General features: G+C 54.3%; 1 protein-coding gene across 5 annotated transcripts in view; it reads right to left on the reverse strand.

Moving 5' to 3' along the window:
* Positions 1-20,717, reverse strand: part of COL22A1 (collagen type XXII alpha 1 chain) — a 259,317-nt gene that overhangs the window by 181,145 nt on the left and 57,455 nt on the right. For all 5 annotated transcript variants that reach the window (XM_042923636.1, XM_042923634.1, XM_042923635.1 and 2 more), the window contains exons 5-9: positions 20,437-20,548; positions 16,073-16,196; positions 11,138-11,413; positions 4,518-4,598; positions 3,321-3,437 (exon numbers count right to left, since the gene is read on the reverse strand). In XM_042923636.1, the coding sequence (XP_042779570.1) occupies positions 3,321-3,437; positions 4,518-4,598; positions 11,138-11,413; positions 16,073-16,196; positions 20,437-20,548 (710 nt within the window). The remainder of the gene's footprint in view (positions 1-3,320; positions 3,438-4,517; positions 4,599-11,137; positions 11,414-16,072; positions 16,197-20,436; positions 20,549-20,717) is intronic.

The raw sequence follows: 20,717 nt of genomic DNA on the forward strand, positions 1-20,717 counted from the left end.
TGGCTCAACTGGTTAAGTGTCCGACTCTTGATTTCGGTTCAGGTCATGATCTCATGGTCTGTGAGATCGAGCCCCGCATCAGGCTCCACATTGGGCATGAAGCCTGCTTAGGATACTCCTCTCTCCATCTCTACCCCTCCCTCCCCCACTCATCCTCTCTCTCTCAAAATAAAATGAAATTGAAATAAAATAAAATAAATGCTATTTGTGTAAAAGACCTTATTACTAGATTAAAAATTCTGAGCCGTTAAGTTGTGGGTGCCTGTAAATAGCGTCACGCTAAAAACAAACGGAACATGATTCATACAATGGTACGTATGTACATCTCGTCATGCTGAGGTATAGGAAGGGACACCATATCCACTTACATTTACGCATGTGTAACACCCATCGCTAAAAATGCCAACGCTGTGTACTTCGCCACTTCAGGAACACGTTTGTTTTTCAATGCATTCACAGATGTCATCTGCACATGCGTGGGGGTGAGTAATCTTTTGTGTGTTTGACCTCACGTAGCGCCCATCGGAATGCCTGATACACAGTTTACAGGCAACACGTTTGGTTCTAGAGAGGCAAACACGGACCCAAAAGGCACGTTGACCTCGGTGAAGAACGTTTAAGTGTTCTGTAAACTGACTCAAAGACTCAAAGCGCTGGAAGCCAAGTCTTCCCGTGGCCCTTGTCCGAGTTCGGCCTCCTAGGAGAGAATGCTTACATCTCCTTGGCCCCGTGCACCCTATCTTCTACAGTATTAAAGATGGCGATCCAGAGGCCACCCCTATTTCATGAGGTGGCTGTTGAAGCTCTTCCATGTGGCCTCTTCTTGGGGGAGGGGGAAGAGCCTCCCTTCCCGCCACCTGTGCGTGGGAAGCAGCCTGCTGGCGAGCCCCCCAGGCCGGGAGCACCTCAGCGCTCCCGGGCTCCACAGCTCGCTGGAGCACTTCGGAGGACCATGCACTATGTGTCTTAAAACCTCGGTGCTCAGCACAAGTGGGTGCTTACTGTTTACTGTCAAAAATAAGGCATGGGTGGGGCGCCTGGGTGGCGCAGTCGGTTAAGCCTCCGACTTCAGCCAGGTCACGATCTCGCGGTCCGTGAGTTCGAGCCCCGCGTCAGGCTCTGGGCTGATGGCTCAGAGCCTGGAGCCTGTTTCCGATTCTGTGTCTCCCTCTCTCTCTGCCCCTCCCCCGTTCATGCTCTGTCTCTCTCTGTCCCAAAAATAAATAAAAAACGTTGAAAAAAAAAAAAAATAAGGCATGGGTGAGTGAATCCGGGAATGGACTCCTGGGTGATGCCACCAGAATTGGAGGCTGAGAATGTGTAAGGTGAAAGATAATCTTGAAGAGGAAAGACCTCGTCCTGCGGCAAGAGATGGTGTGTTCCTTTGTCCCTCCCTCCCACCTCTCCGGCTGCCATCGGCCCATTATCCTCACACCTGATCCATCTGTCCCTCAGCTCCACCACTATTTAATAAAATCAGGCTATATACATCAGTGGCTGAAAACACAGCTATGTCAAGACTGAATCTTTGCCATCTGAAAGCTACCTGATGGAAGTGAAGATGGGTAGAGGTTTTTAATCCAAATGTGATCATTATTAGGGTAGATGGAAGCACAGGGAGAGGAATGGCTCACAGGGTCTTGAAAATAGCAGGTGCTGAGTAAATAGCTATTGCAGGGGTACACGGTGGATGATGGAAGGAAGGGAGGAAGGCTACAGGGAGGGAGAAGGGAATTCACATAGACGACAGCATGCTCAGAAAGGATTCCCCGGGGACATCTTGAGAGAAGACAAGGCATGAGCCAGATAAAGGGGGGGGGGGGTGGTCCACGCAAATGCCAGAAGACAAGTCATGATCCCTGCGAGGAATCCTGGAAATTGGGAGAGCAGAGTGGAGAGAAATGGGGCTAGAAAGGCCACAGGGGACCTGCCTCAGCCACGCAGTGTGGGGGGGGGGGTGGGAGGGGAGCAGGAGGGGGAGGCCTGCTTGACCCCAGACCTCCCTCCCACAGGTCCATGCCAGGGACCACGAGGGCCCCGGGGGGACATGTTCAGGGCACAGCCGGGCTCGGGGGAAAAGTCTGGACTGGGCAGAACTGGCTCTGGCCTCCCTCCTTGCAGTCTGTGTGCAGCTGATGGTCACCCAAGCCCCACACGTGGTAGCCTCTCACTTGGGGCTCTTAATCGAAAGCCAGGGCCAGGGGAGGGGCGGCTGTCCAGCCCTGTGTGCTCCCCCTGGCTCCCTGCCCGACGTCTCCCATCCTAACCCAGCGGGCACCAGGCCAAGGTACCTCCACTTTCACCCCCTGCCCGGAAAAAGCCTCAGCTCCCGGCAAGGCTGAGCTGGCTCCTTTCAGCAAGTCGGGCCAGCGTTTGCCAGCCTCACCTGATGAGAGCTCCTGGGGGCTCCCTGGCTCCCCAGGTCTGGCTCTCCAGGGAGAAAGAAGGGAGGGAAGGTGTGGTGGAGAAGGAGGAGGGGAGGGAGAGAAGGAGGGAGTCTGCCTGCCAGGACATGCGTACTGAAAGTATGTCCATTCCTGCGAACCTGACCGTGATTTCACATTTCTTTCCGTCTGCCTCGTCCCCTGCAAAGTCACTGACACCTCGGGGATGCTGGCCCCGAGCTGAGGGTGGATGTAGCAGGGGATGTAACTGCAGGCCGTGGGGCAAGGCCCTGGGCTACGGGCCCCCCAGAACCTCGCGGGGACCTTCCCCAGCACAGTACTGCTTTTTGGCATCCTCGGGTGCTCGGTGAAGTTCTTCTGCTCAAACAGTGGAAAATGTTGGTGTTTTGTTTTGTTGTGTTTTCATTTTTGTTGTGTCTTATCAAAAAGGCCACCGGTCTACAGAAAAACGGAAGAGGTGAAGGCCTTGGGCGCCGGAGGAGACCTTTAATCCAGGCTAGTGGATGGTGCTGGTGGTGTTCATAGAAACACTCTGTTTGTAAATCAGAAGCAAAGTAGATAAAACTCTCCTTATATGCTGCCTACTCTGAACCTCATTCGCAAACCAGATCTGGTTTGATTACTTGCATGTGAGTGGAGAGGGCACCAGCAGGAGTCAAGAAAAACCTCAGGAATACGGTTAAATCCAGGAAAACCTTAACGGGTCTGAAAGCTTCCGTCCTCATGAGCTGGAACATCAACACACAAGAGTCCAAGGAACAAGAAGGGCTCCCTCAGCACCTGGGGCCATCCGCCCTGGCCGACCTCGTGCATGATGGGAAATTCCCACCTCCGCCATTGCTCGTGGTGACCACCCTGCCCCGCTCAGCCCTGGGGGCTCCGGGCTGGGGGCTGAGGGTCAAATGGGGAGGGTACCTTTTCTCCAGCCGGGCAGGAGCAGTTGATGGTCTTCAAAAACCCGATTTGTTCACTGCCCACGGTGGGAGGCCGCTGGGGCGGGGGCGAAGGCTCCGTTAGCACAGTCACCTGGCACTGAAAGGAAATCCCAGTGGGTTAGAACCTGGCTCTTGACTCTGCACAGAGCCCCAGCAGGGGTGCACGCAACGGGAGCCAGGAACCCAAGGAGCCTGCACTTGAGCGGTGGGGGGTAGGTCGGGTCATGTCTGGCCACGGGTCCTGGGCTCCTGAGGCCTTGGAGTCAGAAGGGCCTGGGTCAACCTGCTCTCAGCTGCTGGCTTCTCAGCAACTGCAGGCACTGCTAACCCCTCTGAGCCTCAGTGTTACACTCTGCAGAATGGGGGTAAGGGTGTGTCTATCTTGATGCACAATAAGGAGGAGTCAGTGGGACAGCTCAGTGTCTGACCCCCAGCAGGTGCTTGGTAATGTCCTCTTTCCCTACCACCACCTCTACCCCTCCCACCTCTCTGCTCTCATGGACCCTTACCTGACCTCCTTCTCTTCCTCAGTCCAGAGTCAGGCCTGTGTGAGTCTAAACCCCGAGCGCTGGTGGCTTCCATCACCACGTCCAGAGCACGGGGCCCACGGAGCACCGTGTGAGGACCTCAGCCCTCAGCCCTGGGAACAGGCCCTGTCACTAAGCCCGCCCTCCAAGCAGCCTTGGGACTGGTTTTGCTAGAGAGGTTGGAGAGAGAGAGCCTGGAAGGGGGCAGAAGTGGAGAGGTCCCAGGGGGAGGCTGACCCACCTGGAGGGTCAGGGGGAAAAACTCTGGTCTGTCTTGAACTTCCCAGTCCTGCCTGCGAGCTGCCTCCTCCCCTCTGCCGACCAGCCCAAGGTGCCTCGGTCTCCCCTCTTCTGAGCACAGGTCAGTCCCTCCCACGGCCATGCTGCCAGCCTCTGTCTGTTCTCCCTGCAGCTGGGCTCCAGCACTCGTCCTGCAGCCTGAGGGCACTGACTGAAGCCAGGACCACTGCAGCCCCACCGGGGGCCTGCGTGACTCCCAACCCACACCCCGGGTGCCCAGGAAACGGAGCCCTTTCAGGCCACATTCCGAAGGTGGGCACACCCCGGCCCCTGGATGCCGGTTCCTAGGCCCTGGACACCGCTGTCCCTCTGAGTTTCCTCCCCTCTTCTGCGTGCAGGAGTCTGCTCACCGGGCCTGAGGGGATGTCACAGCAAGTCTCCAATTCCGCGTGTCGGGAGTCACAGTAAATCACAATCCGCTGCAGGTCAAACTGGAAAGGATAACGAGGATGGGGGTGAGTCCCCGGGGGACTTAGCAGCCCGAAGTCCCCATGGTTCCAGCAGGCCCCACCTCCTCCTCGGGGTCCCTTCTGGTCTGAGCCGGGCCACCCCCCGCTCTGGGCTGAGCTCCAGGGGGAGACTATGTGTCACCTACTTGCGCGCCCTTCTAGAAGTGGCAGCCCCAAGTGCAAGGAGGTTGGAGGCTGCAGGTTAGGCTCTCTGTCACACGCCACCTCCCGCCCCCCATCACTGCCACCGCGTTTATTTAGAGCTCCTTTCAGGGCGCTCTCACCGCGGTCTCTGGAAGCCTCCGAAAGTACCTCACGCCCAACCCACATGGCATCTCCACGCGGCTGCGCAAGTCAACTTTGTACAGTAAATGTGCCTCCATCACCCCCTTTAACACCGCAGTCCCTCAACACAACTTACAAGGGTTTTGGTGTGCAGCATGCACACACATTTGCACCCACACACCCACACATGCACACACATGCACACACACACATATGGACACACACACACGTCTGCACCCACACAATACACACGTGCACGCAGGCACACATATGCGTCTGCACACACACCCATACAACACACACGTGCAAGCATGTGCAATATGCACACATGCACACACACATCCACATGCACACACCCACACAACACACGCATGTGTGATGCACACACAACACGTGTATATGTGCACACGCACACACAGGCCCACGCATACACACATGCACACACAGTCTGCACAGAAAGCCCGGGCCTTCTCTGGGACATTCGGGTCCCCCAGCACCTGGCTCTGCCTGCTTTTCCAGGGGTCCTTCCCCTCACTCCGCACTCACATCCCACAGCATCCAACCTCCTGGCTTCCCACATCCGTGCGTTTACACGGGGTCCCTCATCTAGGAAAGTCCCTGAAAACCCAGCGAACTCCTAGTCACCTCCCCAAACCACGATGCCCTCACCTCCACAAGTGCCACCTGAGTGCAGGCCCCATCGCCTGTCACTTTATGTCCCCTGCCGCGAAACGTCTTTGCGCACGTTTCTTAGTTTACTTTTCAAAACCTGCTTCCCTGCCAGCACATAGACCCCATGAGGCATCTCTTCTCCCCTGTCTTCCTCTGGATCCCCAACACCAGAACTGTTTCTGGCACCCGGCAGAGTCCCAGAGGCCCAGAATGAATGGTTGGAAGGAGGCATGGGTGTATGCACACACATCTGTTGAGGGAACTTGAGCCGAACCAGCGAATAGAGGGATGCTTATTTTACTAAACATGGGTGCTACGTGCCCCTGGCCTAGTGCCTCCCTTTACCCACCTCTGGCTGGCCTGTGCTGCAGCTGGAGGGCCCCAGCGAACCCGCCATGCGGCTGCTCAATGCTTGGCCTCATCCTGCTGGCTCTAGAAGGTGCCCCGGGGATACAACCCCCCCCCCCACAGTTCAGTTAACAATCCCATCCGTCTGTCTGTTTTACTTCCTGTGAGACGCCAGCCCGCAGAACAGGAGAAAATGACAAAACATACAGTCGTGCTTTTGAACAAAGCCCATTTTCAAGACAGGGTCCTGCTTTCTTCATTAGCAAACACATACCCAGCAGCTGGTCCGTTTGGCAAGGCTGTGAGGACAGGGCCGGGGAAGAAAGAGACAGACGTGCAGGGTCACGGTCAGAGCACAGACGCCCGGGCCTGGCAGAGAGGTTCCCAGGTGGCTGAGAGGGTCTGGGAGCCAGAGGGACCCCTTTCCGGCCACCTGAAGTCCCATCATTCTCTGGCCACCCTGCTCCTGCGTCTGGTCTCCTCCCTCCACCAAGCCAGGAACCTACCCGCTGACGTCCCTCTGGTCCCCACTCGACTCTCAGCTCTCTGCTCACATCGATGCTCTCAGTAACTCTGTCTGAATGACAGCCTAGGTGGTCTTCCCTGGCCCGGCTTTCCTCCAGGGTCAACCACCTGCAGCTTGGTGACCCTTCTCTGGCTGCGCCGGGGTAACCGGCTAGGGAGTGCAGGGAGCTTGAAATCTGGTTTGGGTCCCAGCCCTGCTCCTCTCGTCACAGCTGGTCAAGGCACGCCAACCCAAGCCTCTGTGTCCTCTGCTGTAGGGTGAAGGCGGTGACGCACCCTCGCGGGACTGGGCGAGGACCAGGTGAGGCACAGAGGCGTGTGGGGGTCACAGGGAGAGCTGCAGCCGTGCTGTGGTCTCTCTGGCTGTGTCCAAGGCCCTGGACCACCCCATGCTTTTGCAAGATTGACAACAGACTGAGGAATTTATTGAATCTCCTGCCACATACTTCATTAGGATTTGTTTTCAAGCTAGAAACCCAGCTGGAAATGGGAAATGGGTGTGGTATTCTGTTGACAAATGTCAGAGGTTCTGGGATTCCCAGTATGGCATACAAAGTGGACACTCGGCTAATGGCGTGGTGAAAGGAGAGAAAGGGACCCGCGGAGCCCCCAGACTCCACACTGGGGGTGCAAAGAGGCCAATTAAGGGCCTAATGCGACCATCGAAGGTGAGAGTCAGGCAGGACGCACACCCAGGGTCCCAGACACCCAGTAAAGCACAGAACCCACAAGCAGACTGTGAAGCCGCTTACCCACTTGGCCATTCTGGGCAAGTTATTGAATCTCTCTGTGCCTGCACCTCCTTGCTAACAACGTGGGGGTGCCTGGGTGGCTCAGCCGGTAAAGCATCCGACTCTTGGTCATGATCTCAGGGTCAGGAGGCCGAGCTCCACGTCGGGCTCTGTGCTGACCGTGAGGACACTGCTTGGGATTCTCTCTCTCCCCTTCTCTCCCTGCCCCTCCCCCACTTGCGCTCATGCCCTGTCTCTCTCTCTCTCAAAATAAATAAATAAACATTTAAATATAAACAAATCAATGGGGACAATGGGGCGAATGAGCTCTCGGGCTGCAATGTGGATGAACCCAGGGAGCACGAGGACACAGTGGGCAAGACCAGGCAAAGTGCGAGTGAGGTGTCTCTGCTCCAGGCCAGCACTTAGTGCGCAGACGCCAGGTGGGGGTGCCTGCCAGACCCCCAAACTGGCGCGATGGAAGGAGAACAAGAGCGCCAACAGGTGTGCTGGTCCCTGCGGTCCTCCCGTGCTAGATGCTGACCGTGGCTTGGGGGCCTGCTCTAGAGCAGCCGGGCAGGCAGCCCCAGAGACCCAGGTGCCGACCCTGTGGAGGAGGGTGGCGGGTGCTGGTCCCCAGCACCAGCACCATCCAGGAGATGGCTCCGGACAGGTGGAGGGCCTCCCACCCTTCACCTGTCCGGAGCCATCTGGTCTCCGAGAGGTCTCCGAGAGGGAGAATGCTCCCTCTGGTCTCCGAGAGGGAGAATGCTCCTCACTGACCAACTCGGGAGACCGGCAGAGGCCTGAGACACAGGGAAGGGGAGGCCAGCGGGGCCTCTGGACAGGGATGGGGAAGGGCCCCCCACCCTGGCATCGTGAGCATCCCAGACAAGCTCCACCCTCAGGGCCCAGGATCGCCCCTCCCCACCCCTACTCCGATCCCCAGCTCTCCCCCAGCTGGATGGCACCCTCACCGCATCCCCCTGCCTACATGCCTGTCAGCTTCCTTGGCCATTCCTCTTGAACCCCCACCCTCAGCGGGAGGCACCAGGAACCTCGCTATCCCTGAGGAGGCCCCCAACCGCTGGGCCTCTCACTGCTCCCTAACGGCCCACCCCTCCTTCTCCTCTACATCCACCTGCTCCCTGCAGCCCCAGGGAATATCTTCGGATGCAACGCTGAGCTTTCCCTGACCTACCTCTGCCCTTCCCACAGGCTTCACCGACAGGCTGCTCCCAAGACCCATCCTGCCTCACCCCACACTGGCCCAGGGCTGGCGGTGGCGGGGGGGGGGGGGGGGCTTAAGCAAACCAGCTACTGTCTGTGAGCTGGACTCTTCACCTGTAGCACAGGAGCAATGCCCCCTCCGTGGCGTGTGGGGAGGGTTAAAGGGGTTGTGCTTGTGACAATAACACACACTCTGACGGGGACTGGCATGACCGTGCTTGTATCGTGCACATGCCACAGCTCTGTCTTCGCCAGGCCCCGACGCCCGTGGTCTTAGCCAAAGCGTGGTTTGCAGGTGGGCACTGAAGACGGGCTGTCTGAGCAGAAATCCCAACTCTGCCACGTTTTGGCTCTGCGACCTGAGAAAACCCAGGACATTTCTCAAGGAGCGTCCTTCTCCCCGGCCGTGAACTGAGGTGTTCGTGGTATCTGCTTCCTAAGGTTGGGAGGCAGCCTGGATCGGACGTGGGGTGGGGGCACGAAGGGGCGGGCACAGCGTGGTGCTCTCAGCTGGAATTTGCAGCAGTCTGAGTGACGATTTTGTAGCTTTACTTGCTTTTAGGATTTTCTTTCTCTGCTTTGGGCCCACGTCTACTATCTTATTTCACCCTGTCAGCAGCGACATACGGAAAGCATCAGCCTGGTTTCCATTGCAGAGGTCAAAGGAGCAAGCAGGCACAGCCGAGATCGCTTCCGTGCGTGACCACGGCAGGACCACTCAAGGGGACTGGAGGTGGACACGCGCGGGCACGGCTCATGGGTGCCACCTGCCTCCCTCCGCCCCGTCTCTCCTCTGCCCTACTCCCTCTGGCCAGCCTTCTCTGGTCTTCATTTCAAGGAATCTGTACATACTGGCAATGTTCACAATCTCTTCTTCAGCTAACAATGCAAGTTGTAAGAGACTTTCTAACATTGTTTATGGTGCTTTTTTTGGCCATAACACCATTTCTTGAATCTTGAGGTGTTCAAAATTACTCAATTTTTTAGCTTATGGTTTGTGCTTGACAGATCAGGAAACAATATTCACAACGTATAATAAATATGCAATTCATATTCAGAATATATATGTATTATCTAGAAGTCATTAGAAAAAAAAAACCCACACAGCATAATCATAAAAACAGGCAAATGCTACGGGCATCCCCAGTCACCGAGGGGATGTCAAGTGGGCAATCAAATACACAGGATGGCTGTTTGCGGCAGAAGCAGGGAAATACAGGTGGAAAAGACAAAAAAATACCATCATATGCCCATCAGATCAACAAAACAAAAAACATTTAAAAATAAAATACATCAGGGCATCTGCTTGGCTCAGTAGGTGGCTGGCTTAGTCTTGATCTCGGGGTTGTGGGTTCAAGCCCCACGTTGCACGTAGAGGTTGTTTAAAAATAAAATCTTTTAAAAAATAAAATATATCAATATACCAGTGAGGACTTAAGAAAATAGGACTGCTGTACATCGGTGGTAGGCATATAAATGTTCGGGCACTTTGTTGAGAAATTTACATTATGTGAGAAAGTCAAAAATGGTTTACCTTACAACCTAATCACTGATCGTAAGGGCACATGCCCCAGTGGAACCCTATCAGCTGGTCTACAGCTCAAACTCGACGGGCAGGTGTGCTCCTCATGAGGAAAGTGTCCTTGGACACATGGCACCATGTTCAAGACCCAAGGCTTGCTGATTAGAACGGGGAAACATCAGTAACTAAACACAACGTGTAATAAAGTGCATCGAAGCAGCTAGAAGAAAGAAGAAAAGCTTTGACCCATCCTCTTAGGAAGAAAAGCAAAAAGCAATTTTAGGATTGCCTAAATTTAGGATTTAGGATAACCATGGATCGTTTGCAGGAACTCCAAAGAACTGAGCTCACCTCCAACAACATCTTTGATAACAGACACGCGTGAGAGTGTAAGAAAGGATAAGAGGTGGTTTTGGAGAGAGCTATCCCAAATCGTGATCTGATTATTCCTTGGGAGGCGGATGCTCCTGCTGTGGCAGGTAAGGCTGCCTGGGCTTGAAGGGATCGCACGCAGGGAGTGCCAGCACCCTGCGCATGCGCGTCTCGGGGCCATGCACTTACGGTGCCCGCGTCTTGTGTGCACGGAGGTGCGGAGGCAGCTCCAGAGGAAAGAAATACAAATTAAGGGAAAAAGAAAAAGAGAGGAGAGAAAAGGAGACGGGAAGAGCAGGAAGAAAGAACACTGATGGAAGGACACGGGAGGACACTGGTACCATTACGGAGTTATCACTGGTTGTCATCCCCGGGCAGTGCATGGAGGACAATTTTTTTTTTACTTATTTTGCATATACTGTGTTTTCCAAATTTTCTACAATCAGAGAAGAAAGAAAAAAAAAAAAAAGGCTCTATTTAAATACACAGGAAAGTTTAGAATTCCCCGTATCTACTACCTACAGATACATATGCAGACAGATGTCCCCATTGCTGGGCACAGTGCCTGGTACACAGCACGTGCTCAATATACATGTGAAAAATGACCAGCTGAATGAACAACTGAATGCATGAATGAATGAAGGGGACCCTGGGTTCCAATACGGTTTCTGAGGTGGGGTCCTCCCTCCTACAGCAGTCCAAGATGACATCTTGACAAATGAAACGGACAAGTCTGGGGGAGGCGAGGGCACTTGACTCCCAAGGCTTCCCTGCCCTGGTGACCCCAGGACCTTGGGCGCAGGAGCCTCCCCCCATCCCCGCGTCCCGGTACTCACGTCGATGGGCACGCTGTCATATAGGCGCTTGCCGATCACGGTCTTCCCCTGGATGTCGATGTTCTCCCGCTCCTCGATGGGCAGCGTTTGCACCAGCACACAGTCGATATACAGGGAGACGTTCTGGGCCTGGATGCTCAGGGCGATCTTGTGCCAGTCCCGGTCAAAGAGGTCACTGACCCGGGGGCCTTGGAACACCACCCTCACGGCGTCCTTCATGGCGCCCACGGCATCGTACTCCACTGCCTTGTTCTCGCCATCCAGCCGGATGGAGACCTGGGGAGCAGAGGACCACAGGCCCCCTGAGCTGCATGGGAGGGACCCAAGGGGAGAGAGGGCGAGAGGGGAAGGGGCTGCAGAATCCCGAGTCACGTCCTGGCCGTGACCCTCTCCGCTGGGCAACCTTGGGCAAAGCCTCGGTTCCCTCCTCAGCCCTGGTGCCAACTTGCAGGCTGTCCTAAGCCTGTACTGGGTATGCAATAATTGGGCTCCACCTGAATCCAGGGACCACAACCCCGTGCCTGGTGGCACTATGCAGGACGAGCACTTCTGTGCGTCTGTGGGACAACTCACGCCAAAGCACTTGAGTCCCGAGACCAGTGAGAAACCCCGGTTGGTTTCCGTAAAACCCTGGGCTGGCCAAACAGAACGTGCCCAGCCAGATGCCAGGCTGAGACCCCACACTGTCTCCCACCGTGGGGATGAAACTGAAGCCCCAGGAGGATAAAGTTCCTTAGGGGCAGGACTCACGTATCTTCACATTCACTGGAGGACGCCCCGCCCTTTGCAAAATGCCTGGGAAATTCTGGAAGAAAGTTTTACTTTTGTTGTTCTTTGAATGAATGAATGAATGAATGAATGAATGGACACTCCCTCATGCTTCCTCCCTTACACATATTCACTGAGCACCATCTGCAGCAGGCAAGCAAGGTGCCCCATGTCAGCAATATGACAGTGTGAAACACAGACACATGAAGGTAAGGGGGATTATGTAACGTATAGAAAGAAGAATTCACAGGGTGCCTGGGTGGCTCAGTCGGTTCACTGTCCCACTCTTGCTTTCGGCTCAGGTCACGATCTCAAGGTTCATGGGTTTGAGCCCCGCATCGGGCTCTCCTGCTTGGGATTCTCTCTCTCTCCCTCTCTCTCTGCCCCTCCCGTGCTCGCTCTCTCTCTCTCTCTCTCTCTCTCAAATAGATGAATGAACTTAAATTTAGCCTTCATTAAAAAAAAAAAAGTATTCATTAGCAAGTGAAGGAATGAATATATTCTTGCCCCCGCCCCCCCCGGGACCAGTCTTCATGTGCCCTGACGCCCATGCTCCACCCCTCCCTGCCTAGCTCCGGCACCCCAAGTCTGACCTCTAAGGACTCCCGCACCTGGGCTCCTGTGCCCTTTGGCTTCTCATCAGCGTGGCCCGTGGGAAGTCCACGGCATGGAGACCTTAGGCAGGAAGACAGGGTCTGGGGCCTAATTCCCGGTGGTGTGGCTGTGTCCATCCACACACCAAGGCCACGTGAGGACTCGCTCTCCTCCATGGCTCCAGAACCCACGGCCTCCAGGAACCACCAACCTTCCCTGCCCAGGCCGCCTAGGTGCCGCTTCTTGCTATTACTAATCCCAGGACGCACCTCAGTATCCCTTGTCGGCTTCCTTAACTCTGACCCTTAACCTCATCATCAACCTTAACCCTGGCCACTTTCTTAAAACCCTCTCCCAAAACTGGGGCTGGCGGCTGTCTGCCTACACCCGAACCGGCAAGTCACTTCTGAGCTATGTGTCCTCGGGCAAGTGATTTAACCTCTCTGTGCCATTTCCCCGTTCGTAAAATGGCACCAATGATGGCACCTACATCACCAAGTCATTATGAGGATTAAGTGAATCAACATGGTGTATGTAAAACACTTATGCAGCGTCAACCATATTCCAGGTGCTGCTCTGAGTATTAGCCATAATGAAAAAGGGACTAAATTGAACGGCATCACACAGTGGAAGCCTTCTCCGACTCACTCACTCTCTCTCTGTCTCTCTCTCTCTCTGTCTCTGTCTCTCTCTCTCTCTCTCTCTCTCTCTCACACACACACACAGTTGGATTCCAGCCTGCTCACGTGCTCTCGCATCATCCCCCCACTTGTTCCATTCACTTGTTCTCGTTCTCAGAGTGCTTGGTCAGTGTTCATTTCTCTTGCTCACCTGTTTCCTGACTGTCCTGCCCCATCCTCATAAGCAGGCACTTTGTCTCTCTTGGCCTCTCTTCAGGGGTGAGGACAACACTCAGCACATAGTGCCACCCCCCCAAAAAAGGTACTGAATGAGTGAATGAGAGCCCTCAGGTTGAAGGAAGGTGCCCACGCACTGCTGGGCATCAGCCACAGCTCTTGTAACACCACCCAGGTGCTCTGGTTTCTCTTTCTGGGCCCCACGTGACCTCTGGACAGTGGAGGAGGGAGATTTGGGGGGTTTTTTTGCACTGCGTGCTGTGTTGGTAAAACACAGAAAACTATGAACCCTGGCCAACAATCTAGTACACTTCTAATCCTCATACCCTAATATTTCTATTATTAATCATGGTCTTCTGTTTCTAGAAAGTGCTCTCCCATGTTTGAGTCCTGGGTCCCTGAACCACCGCGGGAGCCTCATGAGGACACGGCTTTCCTTTCAGGATGTAAATTTCTTCGGAAGACACAGAGCGCGGAGTGGCGCCTGGCAGGCCAGAGTCCTGTGTCCACCAGGGCCAGCTGGGGACCTCAGGAAGGCACCTCAAGGCTCAGATCCATCAGCAAATCCTACTGGATCTGCCTTCAAAATACATCCAGGATCTGACCATTTCCACCCAGTTTAGTGTTACCAGCGGTCTGGGTCAACATCATCTTTTGCTTCAATGACTACAGCAGTCTCCGAATCGGTCTTCCTGTTTTGGACCTGCCCACCTCCCAGAGCCTGGGCTCAAACAGAAGTCCCTCCACTGCTTACAAGGAACCTTGTCCCCTCCCCAAACTTCTGGAGCCTCATCTCTGATGTGCGGGGCCAGCCTCCTTCCTGCCCCTCGACCGTATCTGGAATGAGTGGATGACAAGTGAGGAGAACACCAACGCGAGTGTGGTTGGAAATACTAAATGCAGTGGTGGATAGATACAAAGATCTAGGTCTGCAGGACCAAGAGAATCACAGCATTCCGCCTACACATCCCTTCCGGCAGGCCTCTGTCCATCTTCCCTGTGTCTGGCCAGTATGTCCCCCGGGGCGAGAAGGGGCCACCCTCAGACCGCCAGGGAACCGTGCTCCATCAAGGCTCGCTCAATGAAATCGAAATGCCAGGTGCCTCTTTGCAGAGGAGCCTGAGGTCCTCCGAGGCAGGCCATCTCTGCACGGCTCTGTAGTGTCCCAGCCCATGGCTCATTCCGGAAAGAGGAGGGGAGGACGCAGGCATGGCAGACAGCAATCCCACACAGCTCTGCAAATGCCATGAGGGAAGAGAACCCAGACGAGGGGGCGGGGGTTTGCCCTGCAAGAATGCATGGCGGGGGCCCAGTCCCACTGCACCAGACCCTGCGAAACTGGAGAAGGAAGACCCACGTGCCGGAGGTGGACGTGAATGAGAGACACCATGAGCTGCCTGCCCTCCAGACAACCGGCCTCTGGAGAGGAGCCTCATCTGTTCCGTCCAGCCTCCCACACTCAGGAAATCAGGGCACTCAGCCGTCAGGGCCGAAAACGTTTCGCATCTCAGTCTGACCAGGGATGCTCTGGAAACATCATTTAGCAGGACTGAGGGAGACAGGAGCCAGCTGGGCACGGTGGATAAGAGACAGACGCAGAGCTGGGCTCCCTGGGTTCAAATCCCTCTTTTCCTTCAGACAGGGGACAAACCGCACATACTCAGTCCCCTCCTGGCAAGATGGCAACAGGCTGGGAAGAAGACCCACAGCCTCGATATACGAAGTGCCCAGGATGGTCTCTTGCCCCTACAGAGAGCAGGGGTGCATCAACGAGCCCGTGCGGCATCAGAGTCTAGCCCTCACCACGGTACACGGCCCGGCCCGCAGCTCGCCATGTGGAGCAGCGTGTCCTCTGGCCACAGCCCACGAGTGTGGCCACAGGGGTCCAGTTGAGCACGTTTCCATTTCAGCCTCAAATGAAAATACAGACCGGGTCCGCCCGCTGAAGAGGAGTACGTCTTCAAAAGGGGACAAGGGTAAATGACGAAGACGGGGACGGTCCCTGCACTGGGGACTTGGCACGGGCACAAAACTCAGTGTCGCCTGCAACTCAAACCAGCGTGTTGTGCCAATGCCTCTTTGAGACCCCGCTTCCTGACTTGGCTGCGTGCCGCTGGTGAGTCGTTCTACCTTCGAGGGGGCAGAACGCCAAAATGCACCTGAGATGGCCAAGAACGGCACTCGGGGTAAGAGCAGAATGGCGTAAGAAGGGAAGCGATGTAACACGACATGTTCACATAAGAGGCGTTGTTCTAGATGCACGAGAGACGTGGCTCACCCCACCTTCCCCAACCACCCGTGGCAGCTGTTTCCACGTGACCGTGAGGAGCATCAGGACTCAGGACGCTAAGCTCGCATGTCTCAGGCCCACACCAAGAAAGGCACAGACACAAGATCTGAACCCAGGACTAGCTGACCCTGAGCTACGCCTTCCGCTGTTATCACGAGCTGTGCCGCTCTAACAGAGCCACCTCCCTGGTTCGGCTGAGCACCTGTAGGGCAGGAAGGGACGAGGTCTCCTGCCTCCCCTCACCCAGAGTGCCAGGAACGGACCTGCCCTCAGGGAAAGAAGCCACGTCTCTCTGGGGCTTCATACACCAGACTCGTGATCTCCTGGGCCCAGGATGGACGGCCCTGGAGAAAACACGGCGGATGACACCATCCCCACGAGAAGGAAACAGAAAGCTCCCGGCCCCTGAGACACGGCCGCTCCTACCTGTGGGATCCCGTACTGGTCAATGACCTGCCAGATGTACCAGTCTTCTTTCCGAGACGTTTTCCTGAACCGGAAGGTGGTGACGAAGGCATACTCATCAGGCAAACCTTGTGTGAACACATCCCTGGAGGGGGACGGAGACGGACGACAGTGGGCTTAGCAATGAGCGTGCGGGCTGCAAGGGACGATCTCTCACGCTTCCCGAGAGCAGGTGCCCCGTGGGTCAGTACGTCCTGCCGAATGACCTCCCGAGCATCTCTAACATCCACCTTCTCACCTGTCTTTACTGCCTCCTTCGATCGGGGCCTCGAGATGAGCCTCTGTAGACCTTTGCTATGGCCCCTTCACTGTCTCCCCAGGCCTTCAAATGTACCCCCTTGGTGCATGTAAGCCTCCCTGACTCGACCATCACCATTCGACAAAATCAATGTTAGACGCTAAGCTGCCACCCACCCACCGTCCGGGTCAAATGCAGCCGAATGTACCCGCCTTCTCCCCCTGCCTGCTCCTTCTCAGCAGGGCCCAGCTGCTGTGTCTCATGCTGCATGGTCCCCTACCCTGTGCCCCAGGACATCCTCTCGTCTCCACGGAGCAGAGCCCCAGGTCCCTGCCCAGCGTGGGGAGCCAGGCCCTCATCTGGGGGGACTTCAGCTCCCCTCAGCTCTGCCCAGAGGGTCCCATTCCTGTCTTTGCCCTCCACGCTCAGAATGAAAACTGTTGAGGGATGCCTGGGTGGCTCAGTCGGTTGGGTGTCTGACTTTGGCTCAGGTCATGATCTCATGGTTCGTGAGTTTGAGCCCCTCGTTGGGCTCTGTGCTGACAGTGTGGAGCCTGCTTGGGATTCTCTCTCTCTCTCACTCTCTCTCTCTCTCTCTGCCCCTCCCCTGCTCACTCTCTCTCTCTCTCAAAATAAATGAATACTTAAAAAAATAATGAAAAATAAAAAAGAATAAATAAAAACTTTTTAAAAAGAAAAAGAATGAAAACTGTTCGTCACAGGAGTTACAAAGGAGGTGATCTGATCATCACGTTGTAGCTGAGGGTTAACAGGGCGCAATCTGGCTGGTAGGTGGCTGGGCAGAGACCCACACAGAGAGGGGGCCCTGTCCCCAGAGCAGTTCCCTTAACCATCCACTGGTGGCACCCTCACCCCAAAGACCCTGGGACCACGTCCTGCTCCAGGGGCAGGGCCCTGCCTGGGGACTGCAGGGCACTGACTTCTCCAATGGAGGGGGTGGAAGTCGTCTAGCCAGAAAGCCGGGAAGGGAAATGAGGAGGCGTCTGGGTTCCTGGTTCCTGGCTAGCAGACCCTCTGGGACCCCTGATTTGGCTGCAGAGCCTGTGAGCACAGACTGGTCTCCTTGTGGGATTCTCGGTTCTCAGATCCAAGCTGGGAGGGAGCCCCCGCTGTTCAGAGTCATTCTCTGAGCCGGGATTTCACCCAGCTCACCTCCAGGCACTAGGAGCAGCCTGTCACTCAGTGCTGGGCCCCCAAAGAACTGAGGGGTGAGGATGGTGACTGTCCCCACGGGGGGAAGATGGGCCTTTCTCACCTGACTGCACAGACATGGGCTTTGCTGCCATAATAGACACTGCGTTTCATCTCATTTTTCTTCTGATTTCAGTAATGAGTCAAACCATGGAACTGTTTCTTCAAACACACCTTTTTCTTATACTTTTGAAACAACACATATCTGTGCACATTTGACATCTACATACACATAGATAAATACAGATGGATCCTTGCAGATAAGCAGATCTATGTAGCACAGATCTACAAATCTGCGTCTATATTTGTCTCTCTATATTTAGATAAAGAGAGAGAGACCAGCACTTTTTCTGAGAACATTTATATAAACATAAGCACCCATATAAGCATATATAGCTTATGAAAAAGGTATTATGATCAGGAGGGGGGAATGGGCATTGACAGAGAACATCTAAAGGAAACAAAAGTGGCCCAAACCAATCCCTTCCACAAGTAACACAGAAGATAACAAGATCACAATGGGAAACACAAACGCCATGGAGCTGGACGACCCGACTTTGTGCCAACTTCTGCCTCGTACGCACCCCATGATGGTGGACACACGACTATCCCACTTACAGTCTCCGTCGTCACATGGCAAAAATGATGACAATAATACCTGCCTTGCTCCCCTGACCCACCGTAGTGAGAAATAAATTAGACAAGGTGTGTAAACTGCCCATTAAACATTATACATGTGAGAAAAACATTAATATTGAAAGTGACACCCCTTTTCGTTATGCACACAATTCACCTGCAAATAAAAAATTACACTTGTCTATATATTTGTGCATGAATCTAAAGCTTTAAAAATTACAAGAATGCTATTCTCCCTTGAAATATCAGAGCTTCTGGGGTGCCTGGGTGGCTCAGTCGGTTGAGTGTCCGACTTCGGCTCAGGTCATGATCTCACAGCTCGTGAGTTCAACCCCCGCATCAGGCTCTGTGCTGACAGCTCAGAGCCTGGAGCCTGCTTCGGATTCTGTGTCTCCCTCTCTCTCTGCCCCTAACCCACTCGCATTCTGTCTCTGTCTCTCTCAAAAATAAAAAAAATAAAAATAAACATTAATATAAAAAGAAATATCAGAGCTTCTTTGGGTCTGATTTTGTTTCCCACGTTTTGCAACTAAAACAAACTTGGGGGACATCTGGGCAGCTCTGTTGGTTAAGTTTCCAATCCTGGTTTCTGCTCAGGTCTTGATCTCATTATTTCATGAGTTCAAGCCCCAGATCTGGCTCTGTGCGGACAGTGCGGAGCCTGCTTGGGGTTCTCTCTCTCTCTTTCTCTCTGCCCCTCCCATGCTCATGCTGTCTCTCTCTCAAACTTAACAAGAAAAAAAAAGCAACTTGGTACCATATAGAAATCCCCTCTCAGAAGGACTCAGCGTAATTGGAGCCCAGATCCACTGCTCCAGAAACGCCGCACAGATTGGCACCTGCAGCCATGATTCTGTTAGCTCCAAGGGTTTCATTGGAGACTTGCACTGTGTCTCTCTCAAAAATAAATTAACATTAAAAAAACAAAAGAAAATGCACACATCCAAATCCAGCTCTGTGGCCTGGTGTTCCCAGCTCACGTTTGCTGGGATCAGACCTAACGGGGCATTTTCACTAACTAGGGATGGACTGATGCATCCATCCATCCATCCATTCCACAGATACTGAATGATCCCCTCCTCCAGGAAGAGCTCATTTTAATGCTGGCTCTGCAGCAGAGACCAGACTTAGCTCCCTGCTCAGGCTTCTTGCGGAGCAGAGAAGACAGTCTAAATGAATAATTACACCATTAAGTAATTAGCTGCAACTTGGCCACTTTGTTTTATGCAGGAATGCAGGTTGTAATGAGACAAGATAGGGGGAGGCCTGAGGTAGTTTCGGAGGTGAGGAAAGGCATCTTTGAGAGCATCATGGTTCAGCACTGGTCTGAAGGACGAACAGGAAGTCTCAGATAGAAGGAAGAGCATGAACGAAGGCCCTGTGGTGGGTAGAAGGTGCCTAGAAGCTCCCAGAACAGAGAAAGAGGAGCCAGACAAGGAGCCAGGGGATAAGGCTGAGGCCAAAAAAGTAGGAATGGGTCACATCACACACAGGACCTTTCTTGCCCTTGGGACACTTGGGAGCAATTAAGGAACTTTAATTGCTAGATGGAGAAGGAGAGTCATGATGAAATATCACTTCTGTTTTCAGAAGATCTGTCTGCCTCAAAGTGGGCAGAATGGAACGCTGACTTTGGTATCATCATCAGCCCTTGACCAGAGACCCAACAGGTGTCAGCCCCCGGACAAATGTGTGCTACAATCCTCTCAACAATTCTGCGGGGCAGAAACACTCACATCTGGTGAAAACAGGACACAGTTGAGGCACTGGGGCGTCCAATAACTTGTGTGAGGCCAGGCACCCAATAAACATTGAAACCGGGGTGCCAGTGGCCAAACTGACTACGTGAGGCTGGGCGGTGCTGTGCCTGACATGTACTACAGTGGCTGGTCCAGAGGGGGCCCCACGTTACCTACGGCCATAAATGTTTGTTGTTTAACGAACTGACAGAAACACACATGCATGCATGAATGATTAACGCCAAATCCATATGGAGAGAAGGGTACAGAAGGACCCGGGAACCGATAAAGACAACAGTGACAGATCTGCTAAGAAACAGGTTGCATTCCCAGGGCAGTGGCTCGGTCGCTTTGTCTCCGACCTCCCCAAGCGACCTCCCCAGGGCGCTGAGTAGTTTCGAGCCCCTCTCAGTGCTCAGTGTGCAACCACAGCTGCCTGGCCGCCTTCCCACGCTTTGCCGGCGTCCAGGGCAAGTCCCGAAGGAGAGGTGAGCACTCACTCTGTCCTCTGCACCACAGGGAAGGATCCCATCCGGACATAGGAACTCTGTGCTCCGTTGTCTCTCTTCCCCAGGATCTCCTTCACACGGAACAAATCCATCAGGTCAAAACCTGTCAAGGAGAAGAACGGGGGTGAGTGGTGGGGAGGAGCACGGGAGACCAGGGAGGGGAACACCGCTCTGCAAAGGGAGCTGCCCACCCTGCCCAAGGGGAGCGGGCGTGGGATGTCAGCGGAGGGAACTACTCAATACAATTCGGGAGAAAACATCAACAACAAAGT

Source organism: Panthera leo, chromosome F2 (assembly GCF_018350215.1).
Source record: "Panthera leo isolate Ple1 chromosome F2, P.leo_Ple1_pat1.1, whole genome shotgun sequence".
Taxonomy (NCBI): domain Eukaryota; kingdom Metazoa; phylum Chordata; class Mammalia; order Carnivora; family Felidae; genus Panthera; species Panthera leo.